General features: G+C 44.8%; 1 protein-coding gene across 3 annotated transcripts in view; it reads right to left on the minus strand.

Annotated features, from left to right (window-relative positions):
- Positions 1-586: 586 nt before the first annotated feature.
- Positions 587-17,259, minus strand: part of LOC144938475 (phosphatidylinositol 3,4,5-trisphosphate-dependent Rac exchanger 2 protein-like) — a 210,679-nt gene continuing 194,006 nt past the window's right edge. For all 3 annotated transcript variants that reach the window (XM_078866327.1, XM_078866326.1, XM_078866325.1), the window contains exons 36-41: positions 12,995-13,109; positions 11,411-11,477; positions 8,795-8,991; positions 5,566-5,668; positions 3,305-3,372; positions 587-1,127 (exon numbers count right to left, since the gene is read on the minus strand). In XM_078866327.1, coding sequence (XP_078722453.1) covers positions 1,088-1,127; positions 3,305-3,372; positions 5,566-5,668; positions 8,795-8,991; positions 11,411-11,477; positions 12,995-13,109 — 590 coding nt within the window. In that variant the 3' untranslated portion in view covers positions 587-1,087. The remainder of the gene's footprint in view (positions 1,128-3,304; positions 3,373-5,565; positions 5,669-8,794; positions 8,992-11,410; positions 11,478-12,994; positions 13,110-17,259) is intronic.

Below are 17,259 nucleotides of genomic sequence, written 5' to 3' on the forward strand. Positions count from 1 at the left end.
ATGATCAGCCACGGCCGAGGTATTGATCCTACCGTGTTTCAGATCTGCCTTCTGTTCACGAACACGGTCCGAGACATGTCGCTAAGTTTCCCCATTATAACTATGGTACTGCCGCAAACACAACTTAGTTTGTAGACACCGGGGTAATTGCATGTCAGGGATCACATCCTTCAAAGACGGGATCAGATCACGAATTGTATGTACTGTCTTCAATCGAACCTGGATCTTGCGATCGAAACGTCGTGATATTTTCATTTTTTATTTTTCTATCTACGTGGCTTTACCGAAAGACCCAAAGAATATAAATTCTTGCAGTCACGAAAGCTTTAAGTCAAGATGTAAATACTGTATAGTATTTCAACTGTCTGCAGCATGTGAGTTTTATACCCTCATGTGTTTGCATTCTCCGAGTTCTCTGGTATTCTCCCATATGCAAATACTGAAAGAGGACATGGCCAGACTTCAGCACTTTGCTTAAAAAAAGTCTTCACACAGTAAGGCTGTCCATAGGCAAGCATCTATGAAAGTATTGCCGTATTGAGAGTCATGTACAACACAATAAACACCACGACACAGATTTGGTGAATAAGGCATTGTTTTTCTTTACACATTTGTAAAATTGTACAATATACAGAAAATGACACAAACCCTGACATGTTAATAAAAACCTATTAAAGTATGATCGTTTAATCATTGCATGTGCAGTAAACATTTGTTCCTTCGGGGAGAAATATAAACAACATTGAACACAATACGATTATGCAAAAAAAATACTGGTTTGGAATTAATAAATAGCAGTAACATTTTACATTATGAAACAACCGGAGCACACAGAGAATGTAAAAGTTCATCTTTCCACTAAATACCATCTGTGCAATGCTAACCTCTACAGCACAGTAATTAGATTTCAAAACACGTTAACAGTTTATTTGTACGTACCTGTTTTATGAACAATAACATGTTTCAACAATACATCTTAACGATAAGTTGCAATTACTGGATTTTGTAAATAAAAAAAAACGCACAATTGTAATGCTACGATGCTGCACTGCTAGTTTTTTTTAAGGCTTTTTGTTGACCTGCTATTTCAGTCCGTGTCAGATCCAGGAAGGCACAGCTTGTACAACCTGCAAAGAGAGGGACGAGTCAGATAACATCTTGATTTGAAGCTTTCGTGACTGCAGGAATCCATACTCTTTGGTTCTTTCTGGTAAAGTCACGTAGGTAGAAAATAAAATAAATCACCAGATAATGCTCTGCATGTATTCAGATATCAAGTCAAACAAAGTTATTTCCGGCTCAAGTGAGCATTGAGGAAGTAGCTCATCTGTTAACAGCCCTTAGCCAGTGGTGGAAATTCCACATTCCTATTGCAGTTGCGTCGATCCATCGGACACAACCACTTGACTACCCCCCCCACTCCCGCCCCATCGTAGTTTGGTACTAATTTGTATCGACCCCGGAAAGAATGATGGTTCGAGTCAATCCCCAATTGGGATTTGAACTCGCAGAATTAAAATTTCTCTCCCGCTGAGCCACTGGGTCATTTAAGACAACCAGCAATCGATCTCGAAGGCAATGGATGTTGAGGCGCGTGTAATTTGCATGGTGGTGTATTTCTGCTTAAAGCACAGCGTGTTGATAAAGGGGCATTGTACACGCGCACGAGATGACAACTTGGAGGACCTATCGGTGGTAGCCAGTATAAAGCAGAATGACGAGTTTTTTTTTATCATTCCATATTTATTGACGGGGTTGTCCAAGCACGGCGGTTAATGGAAGTGACCAAGCATCCCAAACGTGACCGTTATCGTGAAATGGAGAGTCTTGAGACCCCGGAATGACGATTTGTACAGGCGATATTCACGCCGTATTTACATCACGGAAACTTTCCGCGAACGACGCCAAAGCTCGCTCCACAGTCCTAGTTCAGCTTGGTTGGATTTAAAAAGCACTGACAGCACTGGCACACGGCATAGCTATTAAAACAAACACATTCATTCACGATTAACTAAACTCGTAAGAACAAGTTTTGTCAAACATGAAATATATATAGATTTACGTGAAAATTCCCACTCTATAAGATGTCAAAAGAGGAAATATGAGTGGAGCAATTATATTGCCAATGTACAGGGTGGTCCATTTAATTATTTAAAACGAATTTTTTAAAGAAAGGTTTATTTAAATAACCACGTGAATATGTAAGTGAAAAAAAAATTAGGGGCAATGAATTGATGGTCACAAGACATCTGGACCGCCCTGTATAACTTATTTCAGGTTCATCTTCTTGGTTCTTTCGGTAAAGTCACGTAGAAGGGAAATCATTAAAATTTAATATAATAAAATACAATTCTCACGACGTTTCAGCCACAATGCAAGGAGCCGTCCTCAGGTGAAGAACAGGTCTGTCAGACGCTGTCTCCCCGACAGACCTGTTCTTCACCTGAGGACGGCTGCTTGCGTTGTGGCTGAAACGTCGTGAGAATTGTATTTTATTATGTTTCATTTTTTTTATTTTATTATTTCCCTTCTCCGTGACTTTACCGAAAGAACCAAGAAGATGGATCCCTGCAGTCACCAAAGCGTTAAATCGAAATTTATTTCAGGTTGCTGCCATCCTAGACCCATCCAGCTTGTCACCCCTTGCCTCTGAAGGCTTTTCTGGGCCTCTCCCCCCACACACCGTGTTCAACCATCGCACTGCGGGTCACAGCACTTCTCCCTCCGATTCTTCCCTTGCGCTGCTCGACTTGAGAATTTCCCCGCCATCGTCTCTTTTCCCAGCTTCTTAGAACGTTGCTCAATTCAACAAAAGTGTTCACTCTTATCGATTACAACTATAACAGTGCTGCTCCTTTTGTCGATGGCTGATTGACGTTCAGGGCCTTGGGGCCTGTGCTTAGCCACTGTTATAAATTAATAAACAACTTTTAGACAAATGTAACCCTCGCAGCGGCTTTTGGCTAACCGTCGAACAAAGACGGTCACTACATCGCGTACTTTCACAGATGCGCTTCTGCGGCCGTCTGGAATGCTCTTCCGTCCGATGTTAGGAAGCTACTGGAACTATCTACTTTTAAATGTAAATTGAAAACTCAATTCTTTAGATCTACTTTTTGTGTTTAGTTTGTTGTCCTTCACCCGCACCTCCGATTAGCACGGTTGGCTACGTACGGTACAAAAGAAGTTCAACATGATGCAATAAATCGTGGTTGTATTGTAACAAAGGAAATTTGCATTCACAGTGGCTTCTAGAAGGCGCTGGCGCTCGAATGGAGCCCTGAGACAGCCAATGGGCACTCACCGTGGCACAGACAGCGGCGTTCGGTCGCGCACTCCCAGGTTTTTCCCGGTGTTCTGTACTCTTGCACCCTGTAAACAGCACCAGCAAGCAAAGGATGCATTCACAACGCACACACAACAACACGCACAAGCATATGACTGGCTTATAGTGTAGGTGTGAGAGTAGCAGGGCTTCTGGTTTGTGAGTTCATACCAACAAACCATATCAGGTCAGCCAAACAGATACAAGGAGCCGATTTTGTTTCTCCATTATCGGAGTAAACTGATAACATTCATGTGTCCTTTAACATTCATGGGTCGAGGCTCAAAAGAAAGCCGTCCCTGTGTGTGGACCAATCAGTTTCAAGGACAATGCATATATTATCATAGTGTTTTTTGTTTGCATTTTGACTGCAAGTATTGTGGTTAATGCAGACATGAATCCTCGTAAAAAGGTTTCAGTTTTGTTGCCAGAAAAAAGGGGAAAAACCTCTATTATAACATTAATGTACTCTACTTATTCTAATCATCTGAATTTTTTGTTGTTGTTTAAATATGTATAGATCAACAAATTAATACAATGGCCAGGCCTTGATGAAATGAGGAGATGAATTGTGGAGTGAAGTATAGAAAAGTTTCATGTCCAAGAAGACCACTGACGTTATCATCCAAATCACAATTTAAGGCTTGTAAATACAAGTACCACATGATGAAAAACAATGGTGGGAATTCAACAGCACGGGAAAGCCTTGCCCAACACGGCTTTCTCGAACGCATGTTTCGGCTGTACACAGTTTGACGCTTCAAAGATTCTCACCCCCGTTCATGCACAACAGCACATGGCATACGTTCACATTGCCGCATGCAATGGATATGCGGGTTTTGCGTTGAGGCGAAATTCAAAGAGTGAAAACACACCCACACAATTTCGATTTAAAGCTTTCGTGACTGCAGGGATTCATATTCTTGGTTCTTTCAGCAAAGTCACATAGAAGGGAAATAATTAAATAATGAGAAAAATCTAAAATTATCACGACGTTTCGATTGCAACACCTGATGATGATTGCTTGTGTTGCAATCGAAACGTCGTGAGAATTTTTTTGTTTTATTTTCATTATTTAATTATTTCCCTTCTACGTGACTTTACCGAAAGAACCAAGAATATGACACCCACACAAGTCATGGAGAGCATCTCAGCATCCTTGAGTACAATAACATCGGGGGGGGGGAACCATGTAGAATTGGTTAAACAAAGAGGGAGTGGGTGATCATTTCAGACCTGGGAACGCAACCCTATTTTTCCACAAGGTATTATTTTGTCGAACGTGGTTTTGCCCAACACTGATTTTTCCAGGAACGTAACCCCTGCGTTCAGCGAGATCTGCCTGTATTTGTAAATAACCAATCTATAGACATGCTCCTGCCATATCGCATTTCCACGAATGCCCGAGTACAGCCAATAGAGATGACCGCCATTTTATGCTCACTTTGGTATGATGGGGGTTGTGGGGCAGCGAGTTATCAGCAACAGTGCTTTGCTACAATGTGGAGGTTGTCGAGTTTGCATGGTGGCTGCAGTGGTGGTGTTGCAGACGTTGTAAATGCTTGTGATGTTGTCCGTGAACGATGGGAGCGGGGGGAGCGTCTGACGATGTGCTCCACGGGTTTGGTTTCGTGTGTCCGTAGTCTCAACGTGAACCATCTCTCATTGTTTAGTTCGTTGTCCTTCCCCCGCACCTCCGATTAGCACGGTTGGCTGCGTACGATGCGAAAGAAGTTCACCATGCATACTCAACGTGCATTTTCCACGGGTGTTGGGAGGTTGGCCGTATCTACCGTGCAATGTTTCGCGCGTGTTTGAGTACGGCCCACTGCCTTTGGGTCCATCTTCTTGGTTCTTTCGGTAAAGTCACGTAGAAGGGAAGTAATAAAATAATAAAAATAAAACATGATGAAATAATTCTCACGACGTTTCGGCCACAACGCAAGCAGCCGTCCTCAGGTGAAAACCAGGTCTGTCGAGGCGACAGCGTCTTGCGTTGTGGCCGAAACGTCGTGACAATTATTTTATTATGTTTTATTTTTATTATTTTATTACTTCCCTTCTACGTGACTTTACCGAAAGAACCAAGAAGATGAATCCCTGCAGTCACGAAAGCTTTAAATCGAAATTGCCTTTGGGTCGTCGATTTGCATTGCTCGGCGAGTGAAAGGCAGGTTCGCCAAACGCCCGTGATATTAGCGGGTCGCGTATGTGCATGGGGGGTAGGGGGGTATCTCTACCTGCTTTCTCATGACGTCAGTCGCCTGCATCATGGTGCGCGGGGGCAGCCCGTGACACCTCGTGAGCCACGCCACCTGCTCCAGAGTCACCTGCAGGGTGCACCTGCGCACGCGGAACGGAGAGCAACGTGGGACCGGCGCTTCGTTTTTGAGCCAGTGGGGGGTTCTGCAAAAACGCTCTTCCAGGAATTGTTTTTTGGCGCGACACACACAAGGCGGGCTGAGAAAATTAACCGGGGAGGGGTGGTGCAGGAGGGGGGCATCTTGAAATATCAACGTATCTTCTCTACTAGATATCAATATAAAACACCAATATTAATAAAAATAACTCATCGCACTCCTGGTTCTGCCGCTGATGCCACATTCATCTCGCCTTATATTGAATCTGATTTTCATAAACCTGTTCTTAGGATTTATAGTGCCTTATGCTGATGATGCCTACTCCAAGACAGCCTAGCAGTGTGCTGTGAACTATTTGGTGAGAAATTAAGCTCTGGACATGGCCATTGCATGGCTATTGCCTAGCTACAGCATCGGTGACAATATAGTGCCTCTTGCAAAACACACAGCTTCGGTGTGGTCACTGCCATGCACTGCATGGGTATCTGCCACGAGGTTCACGTAGCAGAGCCGAAATGTATTCATTGTGTTCTTCTGTAATTCAGTCCACTAAAATAATACTCTGCTGAACTGTACATTTCATGAAAAAAAATGGCTTACGTCATTGTTATTTTTAGAGGCTTTTACCACAAATGATCTTGGAGGCCAGGTGATCAATTTAAGCAAGGTAGCCATGGTGAGGTGTTACGGTGCCGTCAGCTGCACAACATTTTAGCGATCTCCTGATTTTCCCAATAAACCACTCCCAGAAAGGGGCTTTTGGTTGCTGTGATGGGCTGCGTAAACAAACAAAAAATTGTTACGTGGAAAGACCAATCTGTCAAGGAGGCATTTGCTTTCTTGTCTTTTCAGCGGTGGCAGTATGGGCAAACGGTGTGTGCGACAACAGCTGTAACGTCGCAGAGCGTGCGCGACCGGCAGTTGTGGCACAGTCCAACATTGCCGTTGGAACAGCTCAAGAGGACCGCAGAGCGCTGCTGCCGCTGTTTCGGCACGGCTCCCGGCTCGCCCATCCGCCCACCCACTCGCTCGTGCGCACGCCTGTGAACGAGCGGGCGGGCGGCTGACTTTCGCGTGAATCCCATTTGGATGAAACGAGCGCTTCGTCACCGCCGCGACGGCAGTGGCTAGAATTACAGTCATTGATCGGCGATAAAGCGCCGTCCCGCTAAACGATCATGAGAAAAAAAAAATAAAGACAAGCGATACACTCCAGTGTATCGCATTAATTATTGACGGAAGACAAACGTGTACTTTTGAGAGCGCCTCTGTCGAGCGCTGATGGATTTAGCGGGGCGTGCGAAAGAGAGTGGTGGGTGACCCCGCCGGCCCGCCCCCCACGGACAGCGCCGACCGTCGTGTCATTAGCGTGCCTCTAAAGACGTTGAGATAGCGGTGCTCTCAACAGTAGCGACGCGCGATGAATGGTCAACAAATGGGTGTGGCGGTCAGAGTTTAAAAAATTAACCCGTAAAAACAAAGTTTTTCACTATAAATCCTTTATATGCGTGTCATCGGTTTTATTTTATTATTCATTTCTGTTTTTCTTGAGTAAGAGTTTCATTTTTATCACACACAACGAGTCTGTGTGCAAAATGTCAGCTCGATTGGATCACGGGAAGTGGGTTAAAAAACGACCAAAAGATTTGCACGGTCGTAAGCGCGCAAGCAAGTGAACTTAATATAAAGGATTTTAAAATGGCGAGCCGCGGTGGTGAGATATTAACTACCTCGCTTGGTATGCAGGAGGTCGTGGGTTCGATCCTGATCCTGAAGATGCCTGTATATTTGGAGTTTGTGTGTTCTCCCTGTGATCGCGTGGATTTTTTTTCCGGGCCCTCTGGTTTTTCCCTCCAAACATGCATTTTTGAGTATTTGGCTGCTATAAATGTCCACATTATAAGCCGCTTCGTTGAGCTATCATTTGTGGCAAGGTCGCTTCTGAAAATGAGCTATATAGCTCAGTGGGCCTTGCCTCATGAAATTTAAAGTTTCGTAAGTTTAGTTACAAACCTGTGTTTTCCAACCAATTGTACTACAACTACGATATAGGTCCGTCCTTGCGGGTTCATTGTCCGACACAGGGCGATACGCCGCAAGCTGTGAAAGTTCCAAGTAGAAATGACTTAATTTTACAACATGATGTCGATAACACAACCGGAATATAATGGAGGTGGATGACGTATACATTTTCAAATAAATCGGTATCACTGAAGATGCCTTTGTTAAAAAAGCGCAGTCTTGCTATGGCTTGCTCATGCCACTGCTGGCATAAGGGCATGCACTAGAGGGACCTCCAGAGAGCCGCCTTCACAGGGCATTGTTGGCCTACTCTTCCACGCACGCCAGACGACCTCAGGTGGTACAGTCTGTTCTCCTGTAACGCGGCAGTTGTTGCATTCCTGAAGAATACCGCGTTTAGGAACAATCTAGTGATACGTCTTCTTGGTTCTTTCGGTAAAGAACAGGTCTGTCGATAAGGCAGACTCTGCCTTCTCGACAGACCTGTTCTCCACCTGAAGACGGCTGGTTGCGTTGTGGCCGAAACGTCGTGAGAATAATTTTATTATGTTTTATTTTTATTATTTTATTATTTTCCTTCTACGTGACTTTACCGAAAGAACCAAGAAGATGAATCCCTGCAGTTACGAAAGCTTTAAATCGAAATCTAGTGATAATAAATAATATATAATATTGTGTTAAGCACAGTCCACGATAACACGTGAGATGCGTACGCAGGCTGAACAAAGACGGAGGCGTGTGGGTAGCATCTAGAAGCATCCAGCAGCATCCCAGTGCCTTGTGCGACGTTGCTATGCCGAGGCGGCCGTACGACCGCTTATTCCTCCTCGCGCGACATAGTTCTGTCCACTCGATCGCGTTGTATCACATTCGCGTCCACGTTAGAACAAAAACGTGCTCCCGAATACATTCATCTCGTTATATTCAATTCGCATTGTTAAAGCTACGCGTTACAGGAGAGCAGACTGTACACCAAGGTACTGCGTCGATGTTTCTGCTGTGGCCCATGGACTACACACGCAAGGGAAATTGCAGTCGAACGGGACGCATGCGCACGGCGCGCCGAGCCCTCTGCCGCTCTCCACACCTGTGCACGCCACTGTTGCAGATGAGCACATGGCACGCGCCCAGGCGGTCGCAGACCTCCGCTGCGATAGGGAGCAGCCCCACGCCGGAGCTGCACGAGGGGGAGATGCTGGGCTCCACGGTGGAGCTCCTCCAGGGGGCGAGCAGCCCCTCCATCAAGCGAATCAACTCATCCAGGGCGCTGAACGGCCTCAACAACTGGAGGAGCAAACGGTGAAAGACACGGATCATTTAGTCTTGCAGTTCATCGGTGCAAGTGCTGCTAGCGAGTGCCTATTAAGGCCGACACGGTAAGCGAGGGTCGTGTCTGGCCATTATCAATCCTCATCATTGCTGTTTTCCCAGTGGCCATGATTACATATCACACGGGGGGTACTCATTCAAGGCTGAGTTGACCTCGGAAAAGCCCAGGACTAATTTAGATGTGTCACCAATGTTGGTTGTGAGCGGGAAATCGGACTCACGACGCCGGGTTCAAAGTGCGGAGCGCTAACCACCGCACTACCGCTCCCCACAATACACAACAAAGACAAAGATCCCCCGTATAGCCTTAACAGACTGTAGGGGCAAGTGCTGTTAGCGAGCACCTATGAAGGCCGGAACGGTACACGAGGGGGTGGGTGGCCAGCACCACGCCCGACCGCCTTTGTCTCCCCAGTGGCGATGTTTACACACCGCACCAGGTACTCATTTAAGGCTGAGTCGACCTAGGGGAGGCCCAGGACCGGTTCAGATAATCGTCACTGGTGTTAGCCGTGAGCGGGAATCGAACCCGGGTCGCCAGGTTCATAGCGCAGCGCGCTAACCGCTACACTACCGCTCCCCACAATACACACACACACATATACATACATACAACTTGGCCATCCATTAAGCCAAAACGATTGTAGGGCAAGAGCTGTTAACGACTGGCCATTACCGACTACACCCACCCATCCCCTCTGCCTTCCCCTGTCGACCGTTGCCAGTACGTGATCTCATGACCCAATGAATGGGAGCCATGCAGTCCCATCGGCTGAGCTGCAGTCAATTATATTCCAGCAGTGGTAAAAACAAAAAAATATGGCAATCGTCTCAACAAAATAATCGTCCACACTTGTTTGTAAATTCGAAGCCCTCTGCTCACGCTCAGCTTCAGCGTTATGCTACCCCCCCCCCCCCAATTAGGCCCATTCGCCTACCCCGAAACCTCATCCCTTTTTTATTATTATTATCAACACGCTCCACTACCCCCCCCCCTACTCTCTTCTCTCTCCTCAACGCTGCGTTCTGCAGCCTCGGTTCAGCCGGCAGCCTGAAGCCAAGGGGCCGGAAAAGAGACTCCAGGAATAACAGGCAGCCACGCAAAGTTCATGACGACAGCGATGGCAAAATAGCTCCTGGCTTTGTGTTTCTTGGAGTGGAAGCACGTGGAATTTGAGGGGTTTGAGCTATAGCGTTTCTTTCATTATTTGCATTGCATTTCAACAGTGCGTATCGTGTTATATTATGCAGAAACCCGACTATAAAGGCACATATACACATGGGTGGGATTCAATGTTATATTTACACACGCGCACGTATGTAATGTATATAGTAAATTGTAATTCCGCATTAAATTAACCAACGCGACATGGCTGTCGTAATATATACATTTCCCTTGAACTTATAAACTTTTCAATTCGCTACTGTACAGCTTTTCGAAAAATAAAATTCATAGTGGTAAACAAAAACTGTACGAACAGGATTTAGTTTTATTTACGTTCGATCTTTAACCATCAGTGCCTTCTTACTGTGGTTTACATAGGAATGGCAGAGCTGCAAAGGCAAAGGTGCAGCCCTGCAATTGATTACGCACACCACCGCTGGAAGAAGACCCTACACTCGCGGTAGCCTCTAGAGAGCCCCCCTCGAGGGTATTTAGGCCTACTCTTCCATGCTAGCCAAACGCGTTCGAAGAGGTGAGAGTACCCACGCTTAACCCCACTATACGCGACCTGCTGACTGACTAACTGCGGTAAACTCATTTTATGCTGCTGGGTGGACAGAGGCAGTGGGGGGGGGGCTGGTTTTAAGAAACTTGCTCGTCGCTTCAACCGCTTTGCCAAGAGATCAAATAGAGCGGCATACTCTGGATCGCAAGTTCAGCGTTGCTAACCATCGCACCACGGAAGCATCTCAAACATATAATTTAGACATCAACGCGCTATTCCATATCCGAAGTACGATGGGGATCATCGCTGCCGGCTCACCTGACAGTTACTCACTTGCATGTGGCTTCTGTGAGCCAGATGGCACTTAAATATCTACTCATCCATCCTCATTCAAGGTACTAACTCCTCTAACTGGGGCTGGGCGGGGTGGCGACTTCACCGGCTTCTCGAGTGGGCACCCCTCTTCAGCGGCGTTTCGTCGATTAGCGCACTGCTCCTCGGACGACAGAACCAGCGTCCTGGAACTACCCCCTCGATCCGCTACTCAACTCAGCCCTGCATCTCTACCGACTGCCTGTTTGGATCTGCCACCGCTCGTTCCTCTTCAGCCAGAACCAACGGAGATGCCACTTCTGCCCGCTTGCTGAGAATGACTTTTCACTTAGTAGTGATAGTATTATTATTATTATTACTCCGTTGCGTACCTTGTCAACTGCAGCAACCTTGGCGGATGAATCCGACGGGAGTTTTGACATATCCAAATAGAAGGTCCTGTTGAAGAAAAAAAGATATATATATCTAATGCCAAAATATATTTAGAGCACCACGATATTGCATAACATGACATTACGGATTTAAAATTAAAATTTTAACTGTTAAAAATCAAAACAAAATTTCACTACTTTGCAGTGTGCGTTTTTCTGATTCAATGTTTTATATCTCGTGCTCAGAAATCATTTGCCAAACTCTCCTCGTGCTTTGGGAATTGACCAATGTTAATGTTTATACTTCAATATTGATGGGAGCAGTTCATTCTATTGCAAACTGACAGGATACTCCATGAAAGGAATCTCCAGTTTCATTGACGCAAATATAACGAGTTGGAGTCTCCCTAAACTCAGATCAGCATTGGACGGTGCCCAAACCAAGGTGGTGTCAATTCCATATTTCTATGGCAGGGGTCAGTCTATCCATAACAAACCAATGAGATTATCCTGCCAAGCATTTTGAATAATTTTGACCCCAGGGAGAATGGTAATTATGATGGGACTAGTTCCAGAAGCGTCTGTGGCACCGTCCCCACCAGGGGCCCATCTTTGGACGACTTTTGGTCATTCAGTTAGAAGATTAATTCTGGACAAACATCTTTGATATGAATCAAGAGTAAGGTTACAATCAAAAAGGTAAAGGTATGGCCTTGCAATTGCTTGCTCATAGCATTGCTGGCAGAAGGGCCCTCTGCTCAAGTTAACACAAAGGTATTTGGTCTACTCTTCCCCATTGACCTAAAGTGTCGGAAGAGGTGGTCATACCCACACTTTAACCCACCACACGTGGCCTGCACATCGACTCTCTGTGGCTGTACCCATTTATGCTGATTGGTGCACAGAGCCAAGGGGCAGGGGGGAATCTGAGAAACGTGCACCGCTGTTTCAAATGCCGCGCCAGAAGATAGCATGTGGATTGAAAGTCCAGCGTGCTAAGAATCGCACGAGGTCAGCTCTGTGTGAAGATTCTAAAAACCAAAAATCTATGGGTGACCCGGGACTTTGCTTCCATAGCACCTGGACTCATGTCCGACGTTTCACTGAATTCTTCAGTACGTCATGCCAAACATTACGCAGAGCAACAATTTTTGCTCCATGTGCTGGGAGCTCCTCCACAGTATACACCATAAGTGGATTCTATTATTTCACGTGGAAATATGTTCACGAGATAAATACCAATGCGAATGTCTGCTAGCCACGAGAGGGCTTAAGGAATCATATTCTTCGTTTTTTTCGGTAAAGTCACGTAGGTACCTACGTGACTTTACCGAAAAAAGTCACGTAGGTACCTACGTGACTTTACCGAAAAAAGTCACGTAGGTACCTACGTGACTTTACCGAAAAAAACCTAAGAATATGAATCATTGCAGTCACGAAAGCTTCAAATCTAGGGCTTAAGGAGTTTTGCGATCCCTCCTCCGTTGAAAATTGTGTAGCAGTACATATACAAAATGGAAAATATGTAAATTGTTTGGTTGTGATACTCATAGCTTAATAAAGCATGCCGGGATATTTGGGTACCTGAGACTTCTGTAGTAGCGCTGCACCTTCTCAAGCGAGGCTGCGTTTACGTGACCTTGTAAGTCCTCTGAGGAGGGCCCTTCGTTCGGAGACAGCTTGTCCATTCGCTCCAGCGCTACGGAGAGGGGTCAAACGACACAGAGATGAAGCAAGGAGCCAACTTGAACTCATGAGAAGTTATTCATCAGGACTGTGCTGCTAGCTTGCCCACTGTGTGTGTGTGTGTACCAGACATGTAATGATGCATTGATTTGTTATAAACCAATGAATGAGTCAGCTAGAATTGGCAGGAAGGCACTGAAAATAAAGTGACCACAATAAGAAAGAGCAGCTGCATGTGTCCGCAGAAGTCCATGCTTTATCATTTATATTTAAGGACAATAAATAACAGCATGGTGCAATATCCATGGCAACCACGGGGGTTTTGAACACGGTGTCCAACAGAAGAATCAATTTTCGTGCATTTGCGAGTGATGGTTAACCTCAACTTGACCCAGACTATTTGCAGATTCCAGAGTTGCGAGTCTGAACAGTTTGGGTCTTTGCAGACGTCATCGACTGGGGACATTTCAAATTCCAACCAGGCACAACCGCCTCGTTGTGTCTCACGCAGCCAGACCCGCACGCCGTCCGACCGACTGCCAAAAATCCCTCGGAGGGGGTCAGAAGTTGCGGACGTAACGTGCGTTTTTTTTTAGCATCTTTCAAGTGCAGCGCTGTGATGTCGCAGCCTGGCAATTTCTTAGTTTGAGGCCGCCATTGATGGATGGCGCAGCATTCAATAAGAACATTTCCTACGAGGTGTGCCTTGTCAGTGTAACCATAGTTTGAAAAAAGGCACAAACTTAACGAGAGCCAGCAGTTTTTGAAGTTTGCGCTATGAAAAAACAAGCACTCATTTAACTGTCAAATTCACTGAACAAACTCATCGTTTCAGCCCGAATTGACCCAAGAGGGGCAACAGGCCAGAGTAATATATAATATATTATTTTGTGAATGGTGATCATCCAAGATGTAATAATGTACCCCTCCCAATTTGATGATTCAGGGTCACTATTCAAATAAATTTTATTAGATAACTTTTTCCGCCTTCACATTCCGTTGCTTTTTCATGACATATACTTATGCACATGCTTCGGTTATTGGACTTTCTGATTTATGGACGAAATTTTATATATTTTTCAGAATTTTCAGATAATTCATAGTCAATGATATATTTGTGTCTTCGTGCTCACGAAAGTGGCATCACGCGATGCCACGTGTTCCGATTTTTGGCGGGCAAAGAGCGGAAGTAACATCATTCATATTTGTGATGTCACTTCCATTTTCAGAATAATCTGAAACAAATTTTTTTTTGAATCTTCTAAAAATGTTCCTGATATTTGAATTTACCAGAATAACAAAAAAAAAAATCAGGAATCACTCCTTAACGAAGGAATCAGCCTAAACAAAACTCTTTGGTTCTTTCGGTAAAGTCATGTAGGTGAAAAAATAAGAATAATTTTTTTATAAAATAAAAATAGAAATAACTAAATTGAATCACGACGTTTCAAATGCAACACAAGCAATCATCATCAGGTGTGGAAATCACACTTGATGATGATTGCTTGTGTGGCAATCGAAACGTCGTGATTTAATTTAATTATTTCTATTTTTATTTAATTTAATTTAAAATTTATTCTTATTTTTTTATTTTATTTTAATTTCACCTACGTGACTTTACCGAAAGAACCAAAGAGTATGGATCCTTGCAGTCACGAAAACTTCAAACCTAAACAGAATGTTGGAAAAAATGCTTTTAGTGAGCACCTATGAAAGCCGGAATGGCACACGAGGGGGGGGGTGGGTGGCCAGCACCACGCCCGGACGCCTTTGTCTCCCTACACATCGCACCAGGTACTCAATTGAGGCTGAGTCGACCTAGGGGAGACCTAGAACTGTTTCAGATAATCATCACTGGTGTTGGACATGAGCGGCGAATCGAACTCGAGTCGCCGGGTTCGGAGCGCAGCGTGGTAATGGCTACTCTACCACTCTAGATTTGAAGCTTTCGTGACTGCAAGGATTCATACTCTTAGTTCTTTCGGTAAAAGTCACGTAGGTAAAAAACTAAATTTAAATTAATATAAATAAAACAATAAAAATCACGACGTTTCGGAGGCAACACAAGTCTCCGTCTTCAGAAGACGGAAGCTTGTGTTGCCTCCGAAACGTCGTGATTTTTATTGTTTTATTTTTTATTAATTTTTGTTTCATTTTTTACCTACGTGACTTTACCGAAAGAACTAAGAGTATACTCTACCACTCCCCCACCAAACAAAGACACACACACACGGACACCCGCAAACAATGCTTCACATCACCACTTCTTAAAGTACCGCAAAACACCGCTGTGTCCAATTGACATGCACGGCGTGAGTTACGAACTATGAGATGTGGACACAATTTCAGCCGAATGCGATCTCGTGAGTTAGCGGGAGGGTGTGCGATGGGTCGCGTTGAGGAGCAGAGGGCTTCAACGGCAGCTGTGCCGGATTTCTGGGGCGGCGGGAGGAGGAGGAGTGGAGGGGTCACTTTCTGGGCAATCTCTGTACAAGTGTAAACTCACACGAGGCCCCACGGAGAGGGAAACACAAATACAGCGACAGGAAACAGGAGGAAGAAGAGATGGGGATTGGATTATATAAAATAATAATGATGATGATGATGCTGCTGCTGCTGCTGGAGAAAGTCGCTGAAAAAAGATAACACGAGTAGATAAATAGAAGCGTGGATGTTTTTACGAATGATGCAAGATCATGATCTGCGACTTCCCTTTCCTCCCAGCTCCTGCACTGTAGCATTCTATTTTTAGCCCTTCACGCAAGTCCTGCAGGACCTGCTTACAAAGAGAAAGTATTACAAGTCCCCTTAAAAGTGGAGCCAGAACCTACAGGAAATCTGCAAGGTCGGGAGGGAAATCTAAAGCAGTTTCAAGTGCCGGAAGAGATATCTGACAATGTGCAGGACTTGATAATTATTCATACACATGTGTGCTATTGTTGGGGGGTTTTTTGTTTAAAGATTGAAAAACAATTGCCACAGAGGTATTTCATTTAAAGCCACGCTTGCCAAGTTAACAACACTGTATTCATATTGTATAGCTAGGGGCGCCACGGTGGCGAGATGTTAACTCCCTCGCCTGGTATGCAGGAGGTCGTGGGTTCGATCCCGACCCTGACGCCTGCTCTATTTTTGGAGTTTGCGTGTCTCTCTCTTCCCATCGTCTCGTGGACTTTTCTCTGGGACCTCCGATTTCTCCCTCCACATTTAGAAACACGCGTTTAGAGTTTTTGGCTGCTGTAAATTTTCACGCAATAAGCCACTTCGTTGAGCTATCATGTGTGGCCAGGTTGCTTCCGAAAAAGAGCTACATAGCTCAGTGGCCCTTAACCTGGTGAAATAAAAAAAGTTTTTTTTAGTTAAGAAATAATATCTCATTGAAACAATTATGTGTGTGCCGTGTGTGCGTGCGCATTTGTATCTCTGTGTTTGTGTGAGTAATTAGTGCACTGCGCTACGAACCTGGAAACTTGAGTCTGATTCATGCCTATGGCCAGCATCATTCACAAATAGATGTTGTGTGTATGAGCACGTCCGCATGTTGTTTGCATGCGTGGTGAATAGTGCGTGCACGTGTGAGTGTTCGATGTGTTTGTTAATGTGTGCGTGCACGTGTTTGTCAAAATCAGAAGTTTATTTCCAGAGTAACGCTCATTCAGGCAATTAATCTCGTTTTCAAGGGTGACTTACTTAACTGGCAGGCAACAGCAGCAGCAGCAAAGCATTCCGTATTAACAATTACACCGGGTTTTTTTTGTTTAAACACACTTAATTTGAGCAATTATGTTGAACAATTACATTCACACTTGAACTTTTGTGATCCTAATAGAGTCAGTTTAAGCGAGAACAGAGATGACAAAATGGAGATGCCAAGAGACAGAACAAGGTGGTTCCAAAACTTTGGAGCGACTTGTATTAAAAGCTTTCGAGCCAAACTGCGTGCAATATCTAGGAACTGTCAATAGACAATCGGACACGCGCCGCAGATTTTTTTTTTTGGATTGTCTAGTGTGTGTGGTGTACGTGTGTGGTGTGAGCATGTGCAGTGTATTTTTACACGTGGTTTAAACGATACATTTGGGATGTAAGTAAATTGAACCTCTTTCGTATGTTGAACTTCTTTCGCACCGTAGCCAAACGCGCCAGAAGTCGCAACCGGGTAC

This window comes from Lampetra fluviatilis, chromosome 22 (assembly GCF_964198595.1).
Source record: "Lampetra fluviatilis chromosome 22, kcLamFluv1.1, whole genome shotgun sequence".
NCBI classification, from domain to species: Eukaryota; Metazoa; Chordata; class Hyperoartia; order Petromyzontiformes; family Petromyzontidae; genus Lampetra; species Lampetra fluviatilis.